General features: G+C 37.2%; 2 protein-coding genes across 2 annotated transcripts in view; both read left to right on the plus strand.

Annotated features, from left to right (window-relative positions):
- Nucleotides 1–26,786, plus strand: part of LOC139137307 (uncharacterized) — a 622,870-nt gene that overhangs the window by 45,120 nt on the left and 550,964 nt on the right. The gene's annotated exons all lie outside the window — the stretch shown is intronic.
- LOC139138905 (tripartite motif-containing protein 2-like) lies at nucleotides 2,364–5,548 on the plus strand. The gene is made up of 2 exons (XM_070707540.1): nucleotides 2,364–2,550; nucleotides 3,066–5,548. Exons 1-2 carry the CDS (start codon nucleotides 2,406–2,408, stop codon nucleotides 3,884–3,886), a joined length of 966 nt encoding a protein of 321 aa, XP_070563641.1. The 5' UTR covers nucleotides 2,364–2,405; the 3' UTR covers nucleotides 3,887–5,548.

Here is a 26,786-nt window from a genome sequence, read left to right on the forward strand (position 1 = left end):
CAGATAATCAGGGTTTCACAAAAGTGAAAAGTGAACTGTACGTGGCATATCGTACCCATCTGCATGACTATCATAAAGTATTACATAAAAAACAATTAATATCATCTGTTTGTAACTTCATTCTTGATACAGTAGTTTCAAGTCCCCTACATAAGAAAGAGTCAGCTGTCACAGATTTGGTTGTCACCTGTAATTAAATATTTTTTGCCACATTATATTAACACATATAAAGTGACTATTTTTATTGCGATATATCTGACTTGTGGTATCTTAACCATTTGAACCCGGCTCGAACAGAAATGTCCGATGACGTCATAGAGTACCAGGGGGTCAGGGTGCAAAGGGTTAATATATACATGCCAAGATCAGTCTTTGCAGTCCACCAATATTTGCCTCAGAGGGACCCCGTCCCTTGAAAAATGCCCTGCATATAAAAGTCATGTATATATATTCTTTTATTTTCTATTTCAGCGACAATACAACATGGAGGAATCAGCTGGGGCACTGTTCCTGTATGATGAGTGGAAAGCAGATCAGTGTGGTCTAACTGGCTTTCACAGAATTGTCATTCAAGAATTCTGTTCTAGGAAGGCAGTGATGGGACAAAACCTGAAAGCTTACTCGACTGTACTGAGTCTAGAAATCAAAAAGACCAGGATGATGATGCTAAGAATGTGGTGTTACTTTGATTCCGGCAAAATTAAAGGAGAGGGCTGATCCAGATGATGAAATCCCAGAATTAAGTGGTTGCTGAATCATGAGATCTACTATCCTGATCTCAAAGTGTTGAAAAATATAAATATGTGGTTGGGTATGCGCCAAAGACAGGGTCTGCTGCAGCTGATATCCGAGCCCGACTGTTCCCTGGTGCTAAGTTGGTATTAATCAACCATGTCATTCCTGAAAAAGAATGTCTACTAACGGAAAAATATGGTCAAGAAAAACTTGAAGAAAAAATGTTGAAAATGGCAGGGGAGGCTGATATGTTGTTTTCTATTGGGCCTCGAATACATGAACACTTTGAAATGCCTACCGAGCAGATCAGGGTGACAAGAGACTGTCTGATATCCTTCATGAAGAGATCCTTCCCAAACCCATGGGTGAATTCTTCAAACGAGACTTACAGATATGTGAAGACATTTCAACATACAGTATACTGACATGTTGGAATTTTGAAACATCAGCCATTGAAGGGTGTGAGACAATAGCTGGTTCAATTAAGAAAGCAGCGGACATGAGGAAAGAGTCACAGTTGAGCCGACCTCAGTCTGAATGGAAGTTAGGTGTTCCTCAAAATATTGACCAGAATCATAAAAAGGCAATAGTGCAAAAATTAGGTGATCATGTTGATGTAAAACTCTATCATAAACGCTCAGCTGGCACTTTGTTAACATATCTGCAACAATCACATCTTTATCTGCCAACACCATACTATATGGATTATAGCTTTTACGGTCTGGAAGTTGTGGCAATCGGGTTACCAACTGTGTTAAAGGAGAATTCCCATCTCGGTAATTTCATCTCAAAACATTGCCCTTCACATGCAGATTTGTGTGCAGTTGATTGGTCTGAAGAGGCACTCTCAAAGAAGATTCTGGCAAACATTGCCAAGCCTTCCTAAAGCTTCAAAAGGGCAAAGGAACTAAAACACGTCTTTGAAGGGACATGTTCAAATGGTGCAATGTTCGCTGCATTGACTGAAGCTGCTCTAAGAAGAAAGCAATCGCTAACAGATAATCCGGGAAGGGATGATGAAGGAGCGAGGAATATGTCACGGCAATTACAACCAAAAATATGCGCAGAAGAAACTTCGAATAAATTTGTGGTAGAATTAGATATCCTTTCATAACATGACAGTCTTTTACATCTAATTCATGTGTAAAACCCTCTGTCTATATAAATGACTGAGTTCATATAATTACTGAAGCCATTTTGAAAAACGAAGGATTATTAAGATAGACTGTGCCTTTGGGACAGATATTCAGTCTCTCAACAACTCTTTCTATATTTTTGTGCTTTAGCATTTGTTGGGCTCATTTTTAAGCTCAGTGAGTAAAGCTTTTACTAGCTGACTTTTTGTGAATATCAGAAATTTCATTTCCCGTCGAGTTAAAGTAAGGATGGCTGCCATTTTGAATTTCAAATATCAGTAAATGTCAGGTATTTTAATGTTTCTGTAGTACCAAATTTTGCATGCTGTGAATTCAGTTTTCTTCTGGAAAGTTTGAAAAAAGTATAGGAGTGTAGGTATTTTTAATTTTTGAGTCACCATGTACATGCATGTACTTGCACAGCCTTGCCACATGTAATATTTTCAACTTAAGATGAGACACCTTTTGCAGGGGCAGGTATACAGTCAGCCGAACCTGCGTTTGGGGAAGTCAAAGTGACAAAACATGTGACTAATGGAAAGAGTGGCTGAAACAGACAATGTATGGATTTCTACAGAGGTTGAAGAGGGATCAGAATCTGCCAGGTGGAAAGATTCTCTCACTGATGAAACATCAGGCACGAAAGAACAACCGAGTTTGGCATCACAATATAAGAAAGGTATACAGGAAAAAGTTTAAAACTTCTTCATTTTGGAGAAACAATTGGTAAATATTTAAAGTCTGTAAGCTGCCAGTTGTTGATACATTTGCCATTCCTTTTATTCTTTTTAGCAAGTAGTGTTTCTTTTTCTACTCTCCAAGTCAAGAAAAATTGGCTGGTGTTCAAATTGCCAATTAAGAATGTGAGGAACTGCTCACAACCAAATTTTATCAAAAACTGACATTAAATGCCAACAATATCATTGCCTATATTGTACATACTTCATTATGTTTGAAAGGCAAATACTTTTCAACATACATTTAAGGGAAAGGAAGAAAAAAATAATTTATTTTCTTTCTAAAAATGTCAAAAGGTAACTGTTGATAGTTCCTTCAAATCTTCAGTGGAATATTGCTTATTACAATACATATTTCTTCCGTTTTTCTGAATACTTGTGCATGATCTTTAAGTAAGCTTCTTTATACATTCCCAAGTTATTATAAAGGTTATTTTACGCCTGTTTTACCCAACAGGTGACTGGTCAGTGCGGTTTACTGATGGCTACAGTCAGAAAACAGGACGAAAATTTAAGCAACCCAGAGGGATGGTGTTCCATGGTAACCTTCTGGTGGTATGTGATCCGGAAAACAATATTGTACGAATACTGAATGAAGATTACAGGTGCGACAAAGTCTTAGGAAGTTTTGATGGTCGATTTGCTAGGCCTTTCAAACCATGGGATGTGGCCGTCTCTGATGAGAGCCACTATTTCATGAATGATAGGGGAAATTTTCAGATAGTTGTTTGTGATGAAGATAATAAAATTCTCACATTAATCAGCCTGACATGGGATATAGATGTTCACGGCATTACCATATGCCTTGGGTTTCTTGTGGTTACCGATGCAAGGGGTCATCGGTTACTGAAATACACCAAAGGTGGCAAGTATGTTTCAGAGATTAATAATAAAGAATTGTGTGGCCTATCACAGTTCAATCGGCCTTACTCTGTGGCTGTTAATAGCAGCGGGGAAATTGGGGTGTCCGACCATTGGAATCATTGCATCAAACGTTTTGATGATGAGCTGAAATTTAGGGATAAATACGGTGAGTTAGGTAGGGGTGATGGCCAGCTGTGGTATCCATTTGGCATGGATATTGACAACAACGATGATGTGTATGTTTGCGACGGTGGAAATCACAGGATAGTAAAATGTAAATCGGATGGAAGTTGGAGTGGTGATTTGTTTTGTGATGTGTGGCAGTTGAGAAACCCCAGATATATTGCAGTGCAAAAAGACAGGATTGCAGTAGCAGAATTAGATAACAGCAACATCAAGATATTTTATAAGTAGACACGGGTACAACATTGAATCAAAGGTGTAAACATCATCAATATTTGTGACTCAGAGTTTTCAATGTGCCACATCAAATATAATCTCTGAATCCATACTTTGCCTGTATTGTTGACCTCTCCAAGGATGATTTTGGCCAAAATCACGCCAAATTATGATAGCAAAGAAATCGGTGGTGAGGATGGGTGATCTTGTCCCCAAGGTAGCCATAACCCTGACTTTAAGTTTGTGATGTTATAAAGTCATCGTCTTCACATACTTTTGAGAGTGAAATTTTTTGACGGCATCACTTACTTAGTTTGAAGAAAATTACACATAAGGTGAAACAGTTCATAAAGTGTAAATATTTCTGTTCTATAAAGTCTATGTATTTACAAAAGTCTAAAAAGAAATAGAAAAGCATTAGAAAGCTTACTTTGTGTAACAATATTAGACATTTCAAGCTTGATGTAATGGAACTCTTGTAATTTCATTTGTCTTACAACCAATGTCAGCATAAATTTGACAATCAGACACAATATGCTCCGGCAAATTATATTTTATGTTAGTTTCAGCTGTCATGCTGTCAAGATTTTCTTTACCAATCCTTTTTTAAAAATGTATTTAATCATATTTGAAATAATTAGCTTGTACTATATGAAACTTGAGAGTGACGTAGATACTGTAGAACAAATGAATGTGTCAACTTTAAGTTCATGTATTTCATGTAGGATACAATTGTAAATATTTGATTTTTCATTTTCATTATTGATGCTTCCTACTGCTGTCCATGTTTTCATAGCAATGCTATGATGTAGATTTTGTTCCCTAGAGAATAGGAAATAATGCTTGGAGGATCCTGACAGGGAAGTGGTCAAACAAATGAAAGAAGTCTTCAGACAGATATTTAGTGGAAAAATTGAAGTCTTGCTACTTTTGCAAAAAAATATTCTAATGATTAGAAAACAGGATAATTGAAAATGGTTTTTCTTTTGCCCTCACAGCAAATTTGTACATCAAACCTTTGAAATAGAACAAAATAATTATATTCCCTCATTCTGACCACCTCCCTTGCCACAATCTAGCATTGCTTTTTTATCAGACTTACTTTACGTTTGCCTACACCTTTTTTCATCAATTCATTGAAGCAAAGCTTGCTTTAAGACTTTCAATTTGACTCATAATACCATATCTCGTGACTAAAAGATGAAGTCTTTTGTCCTCTTTCCATATTATTTACATTTATTGCTCAATGAAGATGGAATTAAACATTTTAAATTTTGTTCCATTGAGATGTACAGTATGATTTTTATTCATTTGTGGCGCATGGCCACTTAGATTAGTGACCTATTTCCAGAAGATGAATTTTCAAGAAATGTATTTTTGACACTGTATGTTTACTCAAAATTTGTAATCTCAAGAAGATAGTATAAACATCTTCACTTTTTTGAGCCAATAATTTTCTTCCAGAAGTCTAGACTTGAATTTAGAATTCTTTCATGTACTGTTCCCCAGTCTTTGATGGGGGAGGCAGATAATTTGAACAGCGCCCTCAACGTCGTAATTTTTTTTAGTATTTGTTTTTATGCATCATGTTTTGTTGCCTTATGTTAAACAGTCAGTTTATCAGCCATGTTACAGTCAGTTTTGGTACTTTAATAAAATAATTGGAGTGTACAAGAATGTATGAGCTTTCAGGAGATTTTGTAAGATAATACCTCTCTATCGATTCGGGGCTTTGTCCATTGATACTTTTTTTGGGAATGTCTCTAGTCAGCGCACTACCATACAGAGACACAAAGGGGCCAAAGTAATTACTGTACCAAAGTAAATTTGATAAACATGCAGACCATAAACTGGTTATATATCTTTCAAGATATGCATGTATATTGCCAAATAAGTATCTCATCAATAGTTTTTTGTGTTGCTCATACCGTTCAGTATCAATTACCAGACTCTGTAGGCAGCTAGCAAAAAAGTTTGGCAAGGTTTAAGTGTGGGTGGTGTGTCTTTGACCCATGTCTTCAGTCTGAGTAAACAAAAACATGGCCAAAACCCAGTATTCTACCTGAATGCCAAAGTATTTCAAGGCAAACAGTCATGAAGATGACACTATCTATGGGAGTTAATAACCCTTGTCAATGGCAAAGTCCATGGAAGTGTTGAAGGTGTTTTTCTTTGTGCCTTCAGATATAAATAAAGTGTCCATCAGCTGACAGCTAGCAGCTGAGATAATTTGAAAACCAAACTGAAGCGCAATACAATTTTAATTGACAGGAACTCTGAAGATCGTCATTCCCTATGATGCCTTTGTTTTGCACAATGGTTGCTAACGTACATCATTTTGGTATCTATGGAGGGCATGAATTGACTATATCAACACTTTTCATTTAATTTGAGAAAACGGAATGGGCAACACACAACTTCCCAATGATATTGGCAGATAATGTTAGAAGTTGGGTTATAGAAACAGTTTCAGTGCAATAACACTGAAATTTACATAAAATGCTATTTTACTTTAACCCTTTTCATGTCCAAATATATTTTGCTTTCAAAACCGACATCACAAAAATCTCAATATATTAAAAGAACATTAACAGGAAAAAACATTACATAGATGCACAAAGTTTTACTAATTTTCTACCTTCTCTTTGCAGACGATTTAGTTTTGATTGCGGAAACATCGATAAAACTTCACAGACTTTTAAACCAATTGGGTAATTATTGTGATAAAATACAAATTGACAGTATATAAGACAAATATTATAGTTTTTAGAAAAAGGGGGTAGATTAAGACATTATGAAAAGTGGATTTACAAAGGGAAGTTATCAAAGTTGTTCCATATTTCAAATATTTGGGAATAGTACTACAAAGCAGAGGTGTGTCGACCAAGACACAGTCAGTATTAGCAGATCAAGCTTCCAAAGCCTTATCTTTACTAATAGCTTGTTTAAAATCTCTGGGTGAAGTTCCTATTAAAATGTGTCTCAAGATTTTCGACTCCAAAATACTACCCATGCTCACCTATGATTTGGGGGTATGTTGAAGCTCCTGCCATTGTTCATTCAAAATTTTGCAAATCTCTTTTAAAGTTAAATACCATGAGAATAATGCTGCAACCAGGGGTGAGCTTGGGAGGTGCACCATTCGTACAATGAGACTTCATAGAACTATCAATTATTGGCTAAGAATTTTTAAAACGGGAAATAATAGATACGTTTATCAGGCATATCTTGAACAACATAGTATGGCTGAGAGGGGCATTGAATGCTGGGCAAAATCAGTGAAAAGTATATTGTTTTACTACGGTTTTGCAGAAGCATGTACAACCAAGGTGTTGGTAATGTGGCTAAGTTCCTATCTGAGTTTAAACAATGCTGCAAAGATATTGATGAACAAGAGTGGCACTCATCCATTACTTGTACAAGCAGACTTGATACATACAAACTGTACAAATCTTCTCTGTCATTAGAACCCTACCTTTTGACCCCTATGAAACCTATATTCAAATATACACGCTCTTACTTCCGTATATCATGTCATACTTTATTAATAGAACAAGGAAGACACAAGAAACTCTCACGAGAGAATAGACTGTGTATTTGCAATGATGGCAGTGTCAAGAACGAGTATCATTTCCTTTTGTAATGTAAACCCTATGTTACGTGCAGAGAAAACGAACAAAGGGTGAACTCAGCAGTTTACGTTTAAACAAAATTTATTACGAAAACAAAACTAATTGCTAAGTCAGGGACAGAGTACAAGCTTTAAAAGTGTACAGACTACTTATCTCAGCTGGGACGGCAAAGCTCCAGTCTCAGAGTTGTAACAGTCAGTCGGATGAATGAACAGTCCTTTGGCTTGCAGGCTTGAAGCTGCACAAAGTCCACAGTATAAATCCAGCGTTGACAGTGAAGGTCTTGAAAAGTCTTGAGAATGACTACTGCTGGAGTTTAGTAACACACAAGAGACACGATCCCAAAAGTCTGACTGGAAGCGTGCACGTCCCTTTTATAAAGGCATATAAGAACAATCTAGAACTTTTATTGACATGCTAATTACTGTTCTAAAATTATCTCCCTTACACAACTAATCAACTTTCCAGAACATTCCAAACATGACTAATTGAATTCAAGGTTGTGAGGTCATCAAGGGCAGTGACCTTGAGAATGTTCTAGACTAATTGAACTCAGGTCATGATGAGTGTGGGGGAAATGACCTACATAACACACCCCCTCTTCAAAAAAAGAAATTTTTCAAAGAAAAATCTTTCTTTTACAAATGTAATCTTGAAAAGGATTTAAGTACTCAAATTTTGTTTTACTCTAAAGTAAAGTTCTTGAAAGTGAACAACAATAAAATTTCTTGAAAGTGAACAACAATAAACTCTAAATACGAGAGAGACAGTCTGCAATTAAATTGTCTCTGCCTTTGATATGTCTAATGTCAAGATTAAACTCCTGTAACATTAAACTCCATCTTAGCAATCTCTGATTTTTGCCTTTAAATTTCTGCAGAAAACAAGAGGGTTGTGATCAATATGAACCACTATTGGCTGATTTGAAGAAGTAACATAAACTTCAAAATGCTGTAAAGCTAATATCAAAGATAAACACTCTTTTTCAATTGTAGAGTAGTTTCTCTGAGATTTGTTAAATTTGCGTGAAAAATAGCAAACAGGATGATCTATACCATGACTATCCTCTTGCAATAAAACAGCACCAGCAGCCGTATCACTAGCATCTACAGCTAATTTGAATGGCAAAGTGAAATCTGGTGCAGACAACACTGGAGCACTTTGCAGTATGGCTTTAAGTGTATCAAATGCCTGTTGGCATTGCTCTGACCAAACAAACTTTACTTTCTTTTTAAGTAAGTTAGTCAAAGGCTCAGTAATTGTGGAGAAATTTGGACAGAATTTTCTGTAGTAACCAGCCATACCGAGAAAGCGCATCAGTTGTCGTTTGCAGTTTGGTATGGGAAAACTTGAAATGGCATTGATTTTGGCATCAACAGGTTTTACCTCACCCTGTCCTACAGTATGTCCGAGGTAAGTTACCCTAGCCCAACCAAACTCAGATTTGGCAAGGTTGACAGTCAACATTGCTTTGCTCAGTCTCTCAAAGAACTTCCGCATGAGCTTGATGTGTTCCTCCCAGGTGTCACTATACAGGACTACGTCGTCAACGTAAGCTGCACACCCGTCTAGCCCGGATATGACGTCGTTGATCATCCGTTGGAACGTTGCCGGAGAGTTCTTCATTCCGAATGGCATCACCTTGTACTGGAACAATCCGTCTGGTGTAACAAAGGCGGATATTTCACGAGCACGATCCGTCAGAGGGACTTGCCAAAATCCTTCAGTAGGTCAAATTTCGTCACATACTTGGCTTTTCCCACTCGGTCGATGCAGTCATCAATCCTCGGGATTGGGAAAGTGTCTGTCTTTGTTAAAGTGTTGACCTTCCTAAAGTCCGTGCACATACGATAAACTGTGATCTGATTTGGGAACAAGTATGCACGGCGAACTCCAGTTACTTTTACTGGGTTCAATAAAGTCATTGTCCAGCAGGTATTTGACTTCTTCCTGGAGATATTTCGCTTTTGTTGGATTCAGTCTGTATGGATGTTGTTTTACAGGCTTACTGTCCCCAACATCAACGTCGTGATAGATGACGTTTGTCCTCGTTGGAACATCTTGAAACAGGTGTTTATATTCGTGGAGCAGTTCTTTCACCTGTTGTTGTTGTTCTGGCTGGAGGTGTGCCAACTTTGTAGACTCCAGCTTCTCCAGGATTTCTGAGTTCTGAAGCTTGACCGAGCCCAGCTTTGAGTTTAGAGTATTTTCACTCAAGTCAGTTTCAGTATCACTATCTTCATAATGGTTTGAACTGACTGCACTGACAGGCTGAGTTATAGTAGGATTATCCCTATCAAAATATGGCTTAAGCATATTTATGTGACATAGCTGTTTTTGTTTTCGCCTGTCAGGTGTTATTATGATGTAATTTAAATCACTCAATTTCTTATCAATTAGGTATGGCCCAAAGTAACGAGCATGGAGTGGTTTGCCAGGAATTGGAAGTAGAACAAGAACTTTTTGACCTGGTTCAAACTTCCGTTTTGAGGTGCTTTTATCATATTTGGTTTTCATTGACTGCTGAGATGACTCAAGATTTTCTCTGGCTAATTCACATGCTTTAGAGAGTTTCGTACGAAAATCTGACACATATTGCAAAATATTCAGACAATCATCATCGTCTGATAGGAATTTCTCTTTAACGAGCTTAAGTGGGCCACGGACTGTATGTCCAAATACAAGCTCAAATGGGCTAAAACCAAGAGACTCCTGAATTGACTCTCTAACAGCAAAGAGCAAAAAATGAATTCCTTCATCCCACTGCTTCTCTGTGTCAAAACAGTAGGTCCTAATCATGTTTTTCAAAGTTTGATGAAATCGCTCAAGAGCACCCTGACTTTCTGGATGATAGGCGGATGACCTATACTGTTTAATGCCTAGCTGATCCATTACTTGTTGAAAAATACCAGACATAAAGTTGGAGCCTTGATCGGACTGGACACATTTAGGGAGGCCAAATAAAGTGAAAAATTTGACTAAAGCTTTCACTATAGTCTTTGTCTTTATATTTCTCAGTGGTATGGCTTCTGGGAACCGAGTTGATGTACACATTATTGTCAGCATGTACTCATTCCTGATCTTGTTTTTGGTAGGGGCCAACACAGTCTATTAGTATCCTACTAAATGGTTCTTGAAATGCAGGAATTGGCTGTACAGGGGCCTTTGGAATGGTCTGATTTGGCTTTCCTACCATTTGACATGTGTGACAAGTTTTACAGAAATGTGCTACATCCTGCCTGAGATTAGGCCAATAAAAGTGACTGAGAATTTTATGATAAGTTTTCCTGACTCCTAAGTGACCAGCCAGGGCGTTTCATGGGCCAGGCGCAATATTTCAGCACGATAGGGCTTTGGAACCACAATTTGATGTTTTATAGCTCAATCGTCATCAACCAAAACATCTGGAGGTCTCCATTTACGCATGAGAATACCAGATTTTGTATAATAGGAAACAGAGCTATCTGAAGTTTTACCTTCATCATCTACCCTGTCAAACAAAGACAAAATATCTGGGTCTTTGTGTTGTTCTGCAATGAGATTTGATCTAGAAAATGTCTGACTTTGGTCAGCAGAAGTTTTACTGGAAGTTTCAAATCCACGAGGGATAACGGAATGATCCGTGTCAAACACCTGACTGAGAAAGGTGTCATTTAAGTCAACATCTGTGACATTATTCTTGAGAGTATTTTGATTCTCGGAAGTTTTCTTTGACATGGCTCGAGTAATTGCACACGAAGGAAATAAATCGGGTATCTCTTGTTCAATTGGCTCTGGATCCTGATCTAAACTAGGATTATCAGTCACAAGTGGATTAGTAATGACCTTGTCCCCAGCAAGGTCGTTTCCAAGAAGAAGGTGAATCCCTTCAAAAGGCAAAAAAGGCCTAATACCTAAAGCCACAGGTCCAGAAACAAAGTCCGAAGACAAATAGACATTATGGAGAGGAACAGGAATAAAGTCATTGCAATCTACCCCCTTAATAAGAACTTTAGAACCTGAAAATGACTTTTCAGAAAACGGCAGGGTATCTGCCAACAAAAGAGACTGGGAAGCCCCGGTATCTCTTAAAATTTTGACAGGGGTAGCGGAAGAAAAATCACTAGAAAGTGATATAAAACCATCATGAATAAATGGTTCGAAAATACCCATAATGCTATCTTGAGAAGAATTGACCTTGACCTCATTAATTGGGGATGAGAGGGGTTTAACCTCAGAAAATGTGTTGCACACATTATTAGACTCTAATCGAGTTGATGAAGAAATAAAGCCGGTGGGCTTAGATCCACTTTGACCACTTGACCTTTACGTTTTCTTTTCATTTGAAACAATCTGACATTAAATGGCCGTCTTTCTTACAATAATTACAAGAAAGTGTACCGAACTGTTTGTCAGAAGGAGATTGAGACTTGGGATCTGATGATGTGGGAGTGTTACTTGAACTCTGTGAACTGTTGTCATTTGATTTCCTACTGTCCTTTGAAAAATTCTTGGATGAAAAGGAGGAGTTAAATTTACCTGCATTGTTTCTGTATGAAAAGGACTGGGATGGTTTGCTGAGAAATGAAGATTTGTGGGTCAATGAATAATCATCGGCCAAACGTGCAGCAACCTCCAATGTATCTGCCTTTTGTTCATTGATAAATGTTTTGATGTCACTCCGGATGCACCTTTTAAATTCCTCAATCAAAACAAGCTGTCGTAATTTGTCATAATTCTGACTGACCTTTTCAGAAGAGCACCAACGGTCAAACAGTTGTTCTTTTGTTCGAGCAAATTCAACATAAGTTTGATCCTTCACCTTCTCACAATCCCTAAATTTCTGACGGTAAGCTTCAGGCACCAACTCATAGCCCTTGAGAATTAATTCCTTCACAGAATCATAATCTGAAGCCTGCTCTACTGACAACTGAATGTAAATTTCTCTGGCTTTACCCACCAAAGCACTCTGCAAAAGCATAGACCAGGACTCCTTAGGCCAATCCAGACTCTGAGCAATTTTCTCAAAATGAAGGAAATATTTATCAACATCCTTTTCTTGGAAAGGGGGAACTAACCTGAAATGCTTAGTGATGTCAAAACTGTCTGAAGGGAAGAATTTTCCTGACTTTCTAAGCTCTAAACGTTTTATTTCTAACTGCAGTCGGTGTTCTGCTAATTCTCTTTCCTTTTCTTTTTCCTCTCTTTCTTTCTCCCTTTGTCTTTCTTCCATTTGTAATTCTTTTTCTTTCATTTCCAATTCCCTCTCTTTCTGTCTTTCTTCCATTTCTAACTGCATTTGTATTTTTTCTTTTTCTAATGCCTGTCTCTCTTTTTCCATTTGTAATTCTTTTTCTTTCATTTGTAATTCTTTTTCTTTTTCTAATGCCAATTTTTTTAGCTCGAAATCTGCCTGTATTTCAATTCTAATTTTTTGAGTTCGAAGGAAGACTCAGGCTCATAATCTTTTAAGGTGGATTCCTCAAATTGGCCTAAATTAACTAAATGTTTTGCAATGTGGTACTGTATTTCCCGCTTGCGCATAGATCTTTTGACATCTACTTTAAGGAAATTGGCCAGTGCAATGAGGTTGTCTTTTTTGAGGGAATCAAATGCGTCCTGATCAAGGTCATCCATAAATTCGTCTGGCTTGAATTCCGCCATGATTGAATTTGGCTGAGTTCACAGTGTAAAGTAGTTTTGAAAAGGCTGTCAAAATGTTGTCAAACGGCTCAAAATATTCGTATCCCGGACGAGCCCCCAATTTGTTACGTGCAGAGAAAACGAACAAAAGGGTGAACTCAGCAGTTTACGTTTTTAACAAAATTTATTACGAAAACAAAACTAATTGCTAAGTCAGGGACAGAGTACAAGCTTTAAAAGTGTACAGACTACTTATCTCAGCTGGGACGGCAAAGCTCCAGTCTCAGAGTTGTAACAGTCAGTCGGATGAATGAACAGTCCTTTGGCTTGCAGGCTTGAAGCTGCACAAAGTCCACAGTATAAATCCAGCGTTGACAGTGAAGGTCTTGAAAAGTCTTGAGAATGACTACTGCTGGAGTTTAGTAACACACAAGAGACACGATCCCAAAAGTCTGACTGGAAGCTGTGCACGTCCCTTTTATAAAGGCATATAAGAACAATCTAGAACTTTTATTGACATGCTAATTACTGTTCTAAAATTATCTCCCTTACACAACTAATCAAACTTTCCAGAACATTCCAAACATGACTAATTGAATTCAAGGTTGTGAGGTCATCAAGGGCATGGACCTTGAGAATGTTCTAGACTAATTGAACTCAGGTCATGATGAGTGTGGGGGGAATGACCTACATAACACCTATAACGTTTTAAGATCAAAATATCTCCACTTCAATACACCACAAACCCAAATATAGATAAATTTATAACTTTGTTGTCTTCACAAAACAACGAAACACTAAGAAAGTTGAGTACTTACTTGTTTCTTGCATTTGAAACGAGAAAGAAATACCTTGAGCAACACTAGATTTTGATTTGTACTTTTTTCATTGCCAGTTTGACGTCATGACTTAAGTTCTGTAATTATTTCCAAGGTCACTGTTCATATTATTGTAAAGTATTCTGGCACCAAAGGCTGGAGGCCTACAGTGCATTCTGAATAAATTAATATTACAAAGTTTTACAAAAATTAAAATAATATAAATTAAAATACTATAAATAAAAAAATCTTAAATGACATCTGCATTGCACCTGCATTTTGCTGTTTCTTAATATGGTAAAATGGTTCAATGTTTTTCATGTAAACAAGACTCAGTTCCATTCGATGTATTTCACAACACTGTTTTTACCCCTTCTGAACACTTTGGACTGAAGTCATCGTATTTTGTGCTGATGTATGTAAATCCTGACCCTTGACCTGGAGCTTTGTCGGTACTACGTATGTAGATATCATGATTGGTTGATATCCAGTGTTGCATGTCACCAGTATTGGCATCGGAGCCTCGATCTCCGATGATGATGATGACGATATTGAATTTGTAGGTCATGACGATATATATATATATATATATATATATATATATATATATATATATATATATATATATATATATATATATATATATATATACATATATATATATGTGTGTGTGTGTGTGTGTGTGTGTGTGTGTGTTTCCCCTAGTTTATTGTGTACGCCAATCTGATTGGATTACAGCGAACGCCGTCGGTGAAAAGAATATATCAAAAATAAAAATATCAAAGACTTTTTTCACATAGCCATCATGCCAGTTACCTTGGAAACTTACGCTGACCTCTCTTGGGATTTGATGAATGTTTGCCAGAATGGCAAGGTCAACGACATGGCTGCTCACGAAATCATCAACTTCAAGAATATTTGGTTTTAAAACATCTGGTCAGGCTAACCAATAGGAGATCATTTCAATTGTACCTTTAAAATGGACGTAGGAGTAAGGAGACGAGCGCAGTGTTGCTAAGTTAGGGCGCCTCCCATGGCCATGCATGATAGGAGAGGCCTTGGCTGAGCTTAAATGGTGATGAGAGAGAAGAAGACATGACATGAAAAGTCGGCATGAAGTCAGTCATCAAATATACTTAGCATGCGGATGTTGAACCCTTGACCCAACAACCGTATACAATGCAGCTTAATTGACGCGTTAAAGGTTGCTAGTTTCGTGTAATTGTTTGACATTTAGCAAGTACTATACTTTTAAACAATTGCTAAGGGACTGGTCAGTTTCTTCGGCCTGGGGGGGGGGGCGGTGGATTATTTTTTGCCGACGTCAAAAAGTGGCTGACCCCCCTATTCCAAATTTTGAAAACAGGGTGACCCCCCCCCGCACGCGACAACTGTAATATGTAATAATATAATACTGTAATATATATATATATATATATATATATATATATATATATATATATGTGTGTGTGTGTGTGTGTGTGTGTAAATATATATGTTATATTTTACATACATTTATATTTTAAGTCATTTTGTGTTTTAATGAAATTGTTGGCATGTCAGTTGTAAGATAGGAATTTCAAAGTGTCAATCTTAAAGTTTGAATACAGTACATTTTGAATGAGCTGTGAATGTATTTCACACTTTCTATGCTTAACCAGATGTCCTGAACTGTTGTACAGAAATGGATGTCAATCATTAATATCAAACAGGAAAAAGCAGTAAATCAAGAACTTTGATGGGTGTTAAGACTTGCCAGCCATCCAATTAAATCTCCTGAGGAACAATAGAGGCATTTTAGCCAAATCTGATGTGTGCAGAGTCTGAGATGACCTTTTCTTGTAACATTGATATTTGTGCATGTTGCTTTCTCATACTGAATTCTCATAGAGAGAACAGAAAAGTATCAGGAATTTGTCATGCTTTCCATATGAAATGCAGATTTCATAATAGAACACTTTCACTTAGCAAACATCAAGATATCTCTGGCATATATCTCTGATTTATTAAAGTATGGCGCCCGAAGGGCGCGGAGAAAAATATGAAACATCCTGATATCTCTGATATATATGTCTTGTATATTAAAGTAATGCACAGGAAGGGTATATGCTGAAAAATGTCTGATATATTAAAGTAATGCGCTCAAAGAGCACGCTGAAAAATATTGAACATACATATATCTCTGATATATGTATGCATATATGTATGCCTGATATGTTAAAGTTGGGCGTGCTGAAAAATATGTCTGATTATTAAAGTTACGCGCCCAAAGGGCGCGCCGAAAAATGCAACTGGATGAAATTTGTGGCTGACACGATGCATTTTAGGCAATGATGAGCCTGTGTCGAAATTCAAAAACACACTGACCCCCCTATTGGGCATTTCAAAAACATGGTGACCCCCCCTATCACCAAAGTCAAAAACAGGGTGACCCCCCCCCCCATGAATCCACCGCCCCCCCCAGGCCGAAGAAACTGACCAGTCCCTAAGTAGATGAAGATAGATGAAACTTTGAAATTATGGTCCGCTACCTCCGCTACCCTTCGCTACCCAAAATCTCATTTGCATAAATGAATTGTGCCCCATATCCTGCAATAATTGGAGCACTTAGGGGCCCAGTTTTGAAGGTTTGCTTGCTGCTTGTTTGTTTGTTTGTTGCAACTAAATAGAATAAATAAAAGTATATCTGAAACATTGAAACATGATGATGCATGTTATTTCATACAAAACAATAAATAAAACATGAAATGTAAGATGAAAGCAAGAACAACACGCACACACTATCAAAACTATCATTCTGCCCGGACAGATACATTCAAATGGGGTAAACACACACACAAGAATTTGGTTTATAAAATGCTTTATTAATAACGCAAGAAAGTGGCGTATTACAAGGTCATGACTTTTATACAATATCATAGAACTTTCCTTGGGCATACCATCGAGAATTTGACAATTGTGGCAAAGCCCGTGTCATTTTCCGCTATGAAATTCCATTACACGTGTAGATGATTTTAAAAATCAAAAGTTTATGTACTGAAACTAAACAAACGGAATAAGCTTGCAAACGATCGTGTATCGAAAAATAATCTGGATCAAACTTCATATTTCTGTATGTATATTGTTTAACATAAGGCAGCTTTCAGGAAAAACTCACTTCTATTAAAATATATGTGAAAAGCTGTTTTAAACACCGTTTGGTTTTAGTAATTTGCATCAAATTTACACTGTTGTAGGGCCTTTGACATTAATAGGCCTAGTTTCAAGTAACAAAGTGTCAAAATGTGGCTTCATTAACGATTAGACGAGCTCAACGCTGGAGGGTGCTTGAGGAAGGCAGCTCCATCTTCGACGCCAAATTAAAGATACGTTTCGCTTGTGAAAAATACACATCTACGAAATCTCTGAATATTAATTCTGCTGCAAATATCGCCTATTAACTCCCCTCGCATCGTCTGGTCTCACATTCATTGTTCCATATATACCAAAGTAGATGTAATGTCGTTTTATAACATGCAATATTCGTTAATCTTAACCAACCTAACAACCTTTACCATGATCGTAGTTCACATTAGAACCATTATTGCATAAACTACTATTATTTGGCATAGTTTTTCGTTCTAACAACTTTCAGAGTTGATGAAAAGGTCAAATGTTTCATTTTTTATAATGTGCACAATATTACGAGAACATATAACATCCATAATTATCATTTATTGTCCCTTTTAACGCTCCATATGATAACAATAAGACGCTGTACTCAGTGTCCAATTGCTAATTTCGTGACCTCTTCATGACCTTACAGTCCGAAGCTAAGCTTTACAACTTTCTAAATCTATACATTAACAATCACAGCTACGCACATGTTGCTACTAAATTTGCATTGATAATAATGAATGAAATCACTTCTTTGTTCCGATAATACCAATTCAATATTGTAAGTTGACGATTAAATGCTAAAAAAATACACTGTAAACTAAGGGCGTCATAATAATCGCAGATAATGTAAACACGCACAAGATCACACTGTCTTCAAATCTCTGCTGAATATGTTGAAATATGGCCACTCTTTTATTATAATAAGATATATATGACTATTTGCATTTCAAAGGTTGTCATTTTAATTATAGCAGGCAACGATGCAGAAAATGCAATCAATAGAAGAAAAGGCCTATATCTTTAATATTTTGTTTTAGAAGTGTCAAAATAAAGACATTTTAACTAATTCTACGCAATGGTAATTGGAAAATTAAATTATTGTAACTATCCTCTAAGGAAACATTTATCCTTTTCCTGGTCGGGCGATCCGAAGCAAATCTGTTAAACTGTTACAGTACTATACAACAATTACATTTTAATGTATTGACAAACTTAAAAGAACAACTGTAAAATTGATGTGGTTAACGATTTTTAACTACATTTGACGAGGAAAGATTGTATCATATTACACTGTCAGGTGCAATCATCAGCTAGGCGGTAACAGAGGGATCAACTCCGTCTGCAAAACTTGAAACATTGTTTAGCAGGAGGTCAGACTAAGTGAAAACAACATCATTCGATCCACAAACACTGGCACCGCGTTTGACCTCCTGCTAGACATTGTTTCAACTTTTGCAGACGGAGTTGATTAAAAAGGAATTGAAAATTCGTTGACCACATCGATTTTGATGTTGTTCTTATCAGTTTTTCGATGTATAAAAATGAAAATGGTATTTGTTGGACCGTCCTTGAATCAACAGTTGTTTAAACACTTTTGAATTCATTCCACCAATTGGTTGTCCAAAGTACTTGACTGATTCAGGGTAATAATTAAACACTCATATAGTGAGGAACTATTCGTAAACGTTGAATGGCTTGAATCCTTGCATATTTGTAGGGTAAAACAATACAATAGGGTGTCGATAATACAATATCGGGAGTACGTACTGGAAATATCAAACGTAATATGAGTGATAGACATTTTGAAGCAGTACTGTATACTAGAATGTGCATTTTCAAAATTACAAGAAAACCACCAACATTTTGTTAATTTATCAGCAAAACGTTATCCTTTCATGTGACATATTTATTGATACTATTAACACTTTTATTGTAGGTGGATGCATGGTTTTCTTGTCACAACATCTTCAAACAAGCCCTGTTTGTTTGGTTTCCATAATACTACCCTTTGTGTTGAGTCTCGGTACTTTTTACGATAAATCGAGGTCAGCGTAGGTCAATCCTTCAACGTTTATGTGGTTTGCAGTAAATTTCGTCAGAAGTGGCCATTGTTTGTTGACCAACCGCCTCTTCGTTGTATTAATCGATTTTAATTGTTCGTCCCCGTTGCTGTGTTCGTAAAGTCCTCTAAATTTCCCTTTCCTTGACAGGTCGACACTAGTGACGCTGATGTCTGTGTCTTTTGGGTCGGACTGCAAAGGAAATAATTCGATTCCGCTTTGGTTGAGCCTCCACCATCGTTTTCTGTATCATAGAAGTCGACTAAATGAAAGATTGCAATGTTCTTTCTTTGCGATTTCTTGCGTGACTTGAAGACACACACTATCATAAAGATTACGCCAAACACTGTCAAAATAAAAAAACTTCAACCACCAACAATACCGCCAATAATAACAATTGTGTTCACCTGACTATTTTTAGCTGTTTTTCGTGCTGTTTTGCCGATAGCATCTACGGTGGAAGTAGCAGTACTAACCACTGTGGTCATATCATGTTGCCCATTTTATTTATTTATTTATTTATTTATTTATTTATTTATTTATTTATTTATTTATTTATTTATTTATTCATTCATTCATTCATTTATCTATTTATTGCAACCCTTTTACAGCAGGGGCTCACTAAGAACAATAGAAGCAGCAAATTACACAAGGCACTTGAAATGAAAATAAAAACTTACAGAAGAGCTAGCTGACAAAATCTAACATAGAAAACAAGCCCATGTTATGAACCACACCATATTGTTAGTGACTAAAGCTGAAAAGGAAATGTTAGTTAGCCCATTACTTGTTGTGTTCCCATACTGTTTGCTCACAGTGGGTGTACTCGGCGCCATGATTGAATGTTCATTCACAGTTGTTGCATCTACGCATGCCAAGGTCTCTTCTCCGGGCAGCTGGTTGCCCCCCGAAACAAGATAGTTAGTGGGAGGTAACGGACCCTTGCCATCGGACGATGCACTTGCTGTTGACTGCGCAACAATTGCATTTTATGTAAATGTAGGATCGAAATATACAAAGGCTTATTTGATAAGTAAGTGACATGCGATACCAAGGCTGGCTTAAGCACCTCAGAACAAGATATGCGGACTCTCAAACCTTTATTCTTCTAGCCTACAACTTATGTAGGCTCATTTGAAACTTATGATTATAAAGTTTTCACCCTCGTACCCAAAACATCGGAATGGTGGCCATTTTGAATTTCAAATGTTGGTAAATCAGGGGTAATTTGTTTCTGTAGTACCAAAATTTGCACTGTGTGACTCCTCTTTTAATTCTTGATTGATTTCTTAAGATGTGTCAAAATAAGACATTTTAACTAATTCTATACAATGAAAATTGCAAACGATCCTGTAAGGAAACAGATATCCTTTCCTGATCGGGCGATCCGAAGCAATTCTGTTGAACTGCACCTTACAGTACTACCAGTGTTCTCCCCAGAAATGTCTGAAACAGATTCGGCTACTTTGCATAATAATAATTATGTAAATTTTATGTTAATTATGCAATACACACATCACTCCATAGCATCAGAAAAATCCCACAATAAAAGGATAAAGTAAAATCTTTTATGCATTGTTTTGCACTTCATATATTACAGTATTAATTCAAAGTCTTCTAGTTCTCTCTGGAGTAACATTCAAATTCAGACGTTTCATGTGAACCTCTATTACTACAAGTTTGTCTGTAGCCAGATTGCTAAAACCATGGACGTCTTTTTAAACGTCCATATGGCAAAACTGTTACACGGACAAGTTAATACGGAACTGAATATTGCACTTACTCAGGGAGGCATCATGGGCCAGTGACTAGAGCAGTGGACTCACGATCAAAGGATGGTGAGTACGAGCCCCGGCATGGCTATGGTGTTGTGTCCTTGAGCAAGGCACTTTATTCCTCATTGCTCCTCCCCACCCAGGAGTGATAGGTACCTGGTAGGACAGTGGTTGTAATGTGTGCGTTTAGCTCTGCTGCGCTTATTGGCTGCACATGTGAGCTGTTGTTTGCTCCCCAGGGAGTTTTGTGGTATCATATTAGGTCCAGTGACCAGGGGTAATAATAATTGTAAAGCGCCTTGATCACATGAACTTGTGGATATGAGCGCTATATAAGAACCCATTATTATTTACTTACAATTCGTAGTCATGATGCCTGCAGAAAAATATGTTGACTTGAAAACTAAATTCATAATAAAGAGAAGCCCGAAAAATGATACCAGGTATTTCCATGAACAGGATTTGAAATTGCATCGACTTCTACTTCAATAAACGTATACAAAACTTAGACAACTTCGCGCCATCGGCAGCCATGCATGTTTGTGTGGAGCACACTTGATCACACGTGACATTTGAACCTGTACGGTATACCCTACCCGTACGTATAGTCTATACAACAATTACATTTTAATGTATTGAAAAACTTAAAAGAAAAACAGTAAAATTGATGCGGTCAACGATTTTTAACTACATTTTATGAGGAAAGACTTATGATATTACACTGTCAGGTGCAATCATCAGCTAGGTGGTATAATAGAAGAATCTACTCGGACTGCAAAACTTGAAACATTGTTTAGCAGGAGGCCTAGGTCAGACTATGTGAAAACAACACCATTCGATCCACAAACACCGGCACCGCGTTTGACCTACTACTAGACGATGTTTCAACTTTTGCAGGCGGAGTTGAATAAAATGAACTTAAAAATTCGTTGACCACATCTATCTAGGTGTTATACCACATCGATTTTGCTGTTGTTCTTAACAGTTTTTCGATATACGAAAATGAAAATGGTGTTAGATAGACCGTCCTTGAATCAACAGTTGTTTAAACAGCTTTGAATTCATTCCACCAATAGGTTGTCCAAAGTAATGGACTGATTCAGGATAATAATTAAACACTCGTATAGTGAGGAACTATTCGTAAACGTTGAATGGCTTGAATCCTTGCATATTTGTAAGGTAAAACAATACAATAGGGTGTCGATAATACAATATCGGAAGTACGTACTTGAAATATCAAACATAATATGAGTGATAGACATTTTGAAGCAGTACAGTATACTAGAATGTGCATTTTCAAAATTACAAGAAAACCACCAACATTTTGTTAATTTATCAGCAAAACGTTATCCTTTCATGTGACATATTTATTAATCCGTGGCAAAACGCGTCCAACGGGTTTCCTTTGATCTTGTTTTCAAATGTAAAAAGGAATAAAGACACTTTTTTATGTTTTTCATTACAAGGTCATCAAAAGATAATTGGTCTTACGCTCGTTTTCATTAGGTTGTTACTCATTCCCAAAAATTTATAACATAATTAGGGTACCCCCTCTCACCAAATGGGGGTCTAATTGCGTCCATTCGTTTCATCGTGACTGCCTGTTAAGAACTTAAATCACTAGACACTCCAAACAAAAATGTTCGAGTGTCTATGCCTAGGGAAAAGAAAACATGAAAATGTGGTGTTTGTGTGTTTCTATTCTCAAATTATCTCTAAGACTTTCTCTTTCAGTGTTAAGTATGCGTGTTCTCTCCAAAGTACATGAACTGTACGCACATTAATTACTTAGGTTTGCTACAATGTAACAATTAATTGCCGAACTTGTTATATTTGTCCAAATAATTTGCGCCACTTTTGTTTACACAGATGTGCTACTTAAAATTGAGTTCCCGCTAAATTGAAAAAAAAAAAATTAGCACTGTTTTCAACAGATTGCAAAAGATGGTACAACTAACGCTTTTGAGGTATCTTTTAAAAATGTTCTCGAACTAATCTGGGGTGCAAACGTATGCAGGGTGTTCCTTAAAGTGGTAACTTCCAGAGGTATTTTCAGACATTTCGGCAAACAACTAATTTGCTCAACGCGGTAAAAAAATTATGGTACGGTTGGATAGGAAGTGGGTGGCTGTCTGACGTTGGTGGCATGGTGTGTTACCATATTCGAATAAAGTCATTGTTCTAACTGTTTGGGGTGTTTTTTTTCCGCAAAAAAAAACATGTAAACATACGTATTCACCATTTTACACAAGGACAAAATATATCAAAAATGGATTGCAACCCGCAAAATAGTGCATCCGCCCGGAGTTGAGTTTTTTTGGCATATTTATTTCACTGTTGTCAGCCCGTTGGCTTATAATGTGTATCCGCGACTCCAAACTTGAAGTTTTAATTTTTAAAAAGTGATGGTAAATTGGGCTGGGGGAAATAGCATTTGACCTCCCCCCCCCCCCCCGTCCCTAAACATAACTTTTTAGAAGTGCTAAAATCCGACCACTTTTCATTATCAACAAACGAATGTTACCAACGCTCTCGGAAGCTACACAATGGACACAAATTGAACGAACCATGGCGAAAGAGTACCGGTAGGCCTCCGCCTTGGGCTGGCTTGGTACATGCCAAACTAAATTATCAAAATGTGCGACTTTGAGCAAAGTTATCGAATACAGTCAAGCTGCCTCTCTATGTTGGCGCGTCTACTTGACGAGTTTTAATTACGTCAACAACTTTTTGTCAGTTCCACGGGGTGTCAGTTCCGGACATTTCATCATCAGAATTTTAAAGTTTGCTACATTCCCTCGGCCAATTGCGACAAAATCTTTGATAGAAAAGGCAATTTTTCATGCCTGGTGCTACAAGTTGCATCAAGTCAGGCCAACATTTCTCACGTGACTGAAAGTTCCGACTTAGGATTGGACAATTTTAAAAAGTATCATGTACTTTGGATAGAACACGCATACTTTAACACTGAAAGAGAAAAAGATTATTTTAAAATGAAAACACAAAAACACCACATTTTCATGTTTTCTTTTCCCTAGGCATAGACACTCGAACATTTTTGTTTGGAGTGTCTAGTGATTTAAGTACTTAGCAGGCAGTCACGATGAAACGAATGGACGCAATTAGACCTCCATTTGGTGAGAGGGGGTACCCTAATTATGTTATAAATTTTTCGGAATGAGTAACAACCTAATGAAAACGGGCTTAAGACCAATTATCTTTTGATGACCTTTTAATGAAAAACATAAAAAAGTGTCTTTATTCCTTTTTACATTTGAAAACGAGATCAAAGGAAAACCGTTGGACGCGTTTTGCCACGGATTTTTATTGATACTATTAACAGTTTTATTGTAGGTGTGGTTTTCTTGTCACATCTTCAAACAAGCCCTGTTTGTTTGGTTTCCATAACACTACCCTTTGTTTTGAGTACCTAGTCTCGTTTTTTTTTACGATAAATCGAGGTCAGCGTAGGTCAATCCTTCACTTTTTCATGTTGTGCAATAAATTTCGTCTAGAAAAGCCATGGTTTGTTGACGAACCGTCTCTTTGTGGTATTCATCGTCGGTTTTAATGTTTTATTCCCTGTTGCTTTGTTCGTGAAGTCCTCCAGATTTCCCTTTGGCAGGTCGACACTAGCATTGTGTCTTTTGGATGGGACTGCTCGTTAGACAACTGGCCGTTTCTCCAGGTCTTTGTTGCTAAATCAGTAAATACCGCTTTGTCGTAGCGTGATTTTTTTGTGTGAAACGGCAACGACCTTTCAGCCAACTGAATGTGTTGCTTTGGTTTTGTTTGTAATTTTGGTTTTCTTTCGTTATTATAGTCGGAAAGTCTTTCCCAATTTCATTATTCTTTTCACAGCTAGTTTTATCCGTTAGTGTTTTCCAAAGGGTCTCCAGTAAAGTCCTCCAGATTTCCCTTTCTTTGACAGGTCGACACTAACATCCATTACACTGATATCTGTGTCTTTTTTTTGGGGGGGGGGGGCGACTGCTCGTTTGACAACTGGTAATTTCTCCAGGTGTTTGTTATTTCCGCCTTGTTGTCGCGTACTTGTTTGTGTGACACGGCGACGACCTTTCAGTCAACTGAATCTGTTGTTTTGGTTGAGGTTTGAGTAGGTGTGTTGCAGTTTGTAATTTTGGCTTTCTTTCGTCCCAGTTTCAATATTTTTTTTTACTGCTAGTTTTATCCGTTGGTATTTTCCGAAGGGACGTTCCCTGTTTTCAAACTCTTAACAATCAAATTCAATTACTGATTGCCCAACGTCTTCTTTATTTCTATCGGTGTCCTCCCTGGCTTGCAAAAGAAACATTCGACAGGTGTTGATTCCGCCTTTGTTGTGCATCAACCATTTTTTTCTGTATCATAGAAGTTGACTGAATTAAAGTTTTCAATGTCCTTCCCTAGCGATTTCTTGCGTGGCTTGAAGAACGTATTACATGATAGTTTAATGTCGTATTATAAGTTTATATATTTTGAACGCAGCTTATGAGGGTGGGCAAGAGCAGTACGCACGTTTTCATTGGTGGATAAAGAGATCGCCCCATAGGAAATAGCAATTGCTGTAGCCAATAGAATCGTCTATTGCAATTCATTACCGTTTTACTCAGGCTGCACATGAAATCGTAGTCGATCGTCTCCTATAAAACTTTATTTCACATTAAACCTGCTGAATAATTTGATAATACAGATTGTGATGCATGTCGACGTCCGAACCATTTCAGGAGAAAACAAATATTTTACAACGAAATAGTATCCATTTTCAAAAATATTTCGCCGTCGAAATTGTTAGATTTACCAGTCAATTTTGCCAGCTGCCGGCTCTTAATGCAGTCAGTGCTCGAACGATGACGTCACCTTGTTAACTCTCGCGAGGTTTACTTTTTTCAAAGGAATTTTCTCAAAGTTATTGCGGAAAGTACAATTTGTGTTACTTCATTATGGACGGACATATAAAACGTTTAGGGTCAGGAGACTTGAAACAGGGTGAGTCAGGTTACTGGAACCACACAATGTTTTTTTTTCATTGGCCTTATGCAGTAACGCAGAAGATATCATTGAAATACTGAAGCTAACAGATATAAATAATGTCCTTGCAACTAACGACGAAGGAATAAGCTGACGACTTTTACATTACAATGACTCTGCCTGTGATGGCTCGCTATCGAAATTGATTCATACTATGATAATGTACATTCACAGCAAATGTTATGCTTTTTTCACAAAATACACGATTGTCATGGATATTTGGTTATGTCGCGCCACTATTGTGTTTTTACATTCTATAGCGAACCTTCGAAAAGAGAGAGACTTTAAAAAAGTGTGCTTCAGCCATTTACTCAAACAACGATCGTGAGTGATTGAGCACTTAAGGGCCTAGTTTTGAAGGTTAGCTCGCTGTCTGTTTGTTTGTTTGTTTATTTATTTGTTTGTTTGTTACAGCTAGATAGAATAAACGACAATATATCGGAAACATTGAAACAAGAAGATGCGTGTTATTTTATTCAAAACAGTAAATAAAACATGAAATCATAGACCTTCTACAAAAACAGGACAGGCAATTGCCGTTGTTTCTTTGTATGTACGATCTATCTTGGAATATATTAAAGTCCATTAGCTGTAATTTTGGTCATTTTTTTATTTTGTTTGTTCTGTTTATCATCTGCAGTTTCTGTTTTGAATCTCTCGACCATGGAGAAATTCCTAATATTTAGCTCATAAATATACCCTATATGAGTTTAAAGGCAGGGGGAGCCTATAAATACCCCCTATCTCCCTGGGCATTCATAATCCAACATGAGTGGCACATGGTAGCAGGATGGTGAGTACCAGCCCGGCATGGCTAT

This window comes from Ptychodera flava, chromosome 1, assembly GCF_041260155.1.
Source record: "Ptychodera flava strain L36383 chromosome 1, AS_Pfla_20210202, whole genome shotgun sequence".
Taxonomy (NCBI): domain Eukaryota; kingdom Metazoa; phylum Hemichordata; class Enteropneusta; family Ptychoderidae; genus Ptychodera; species Ptychodera flava.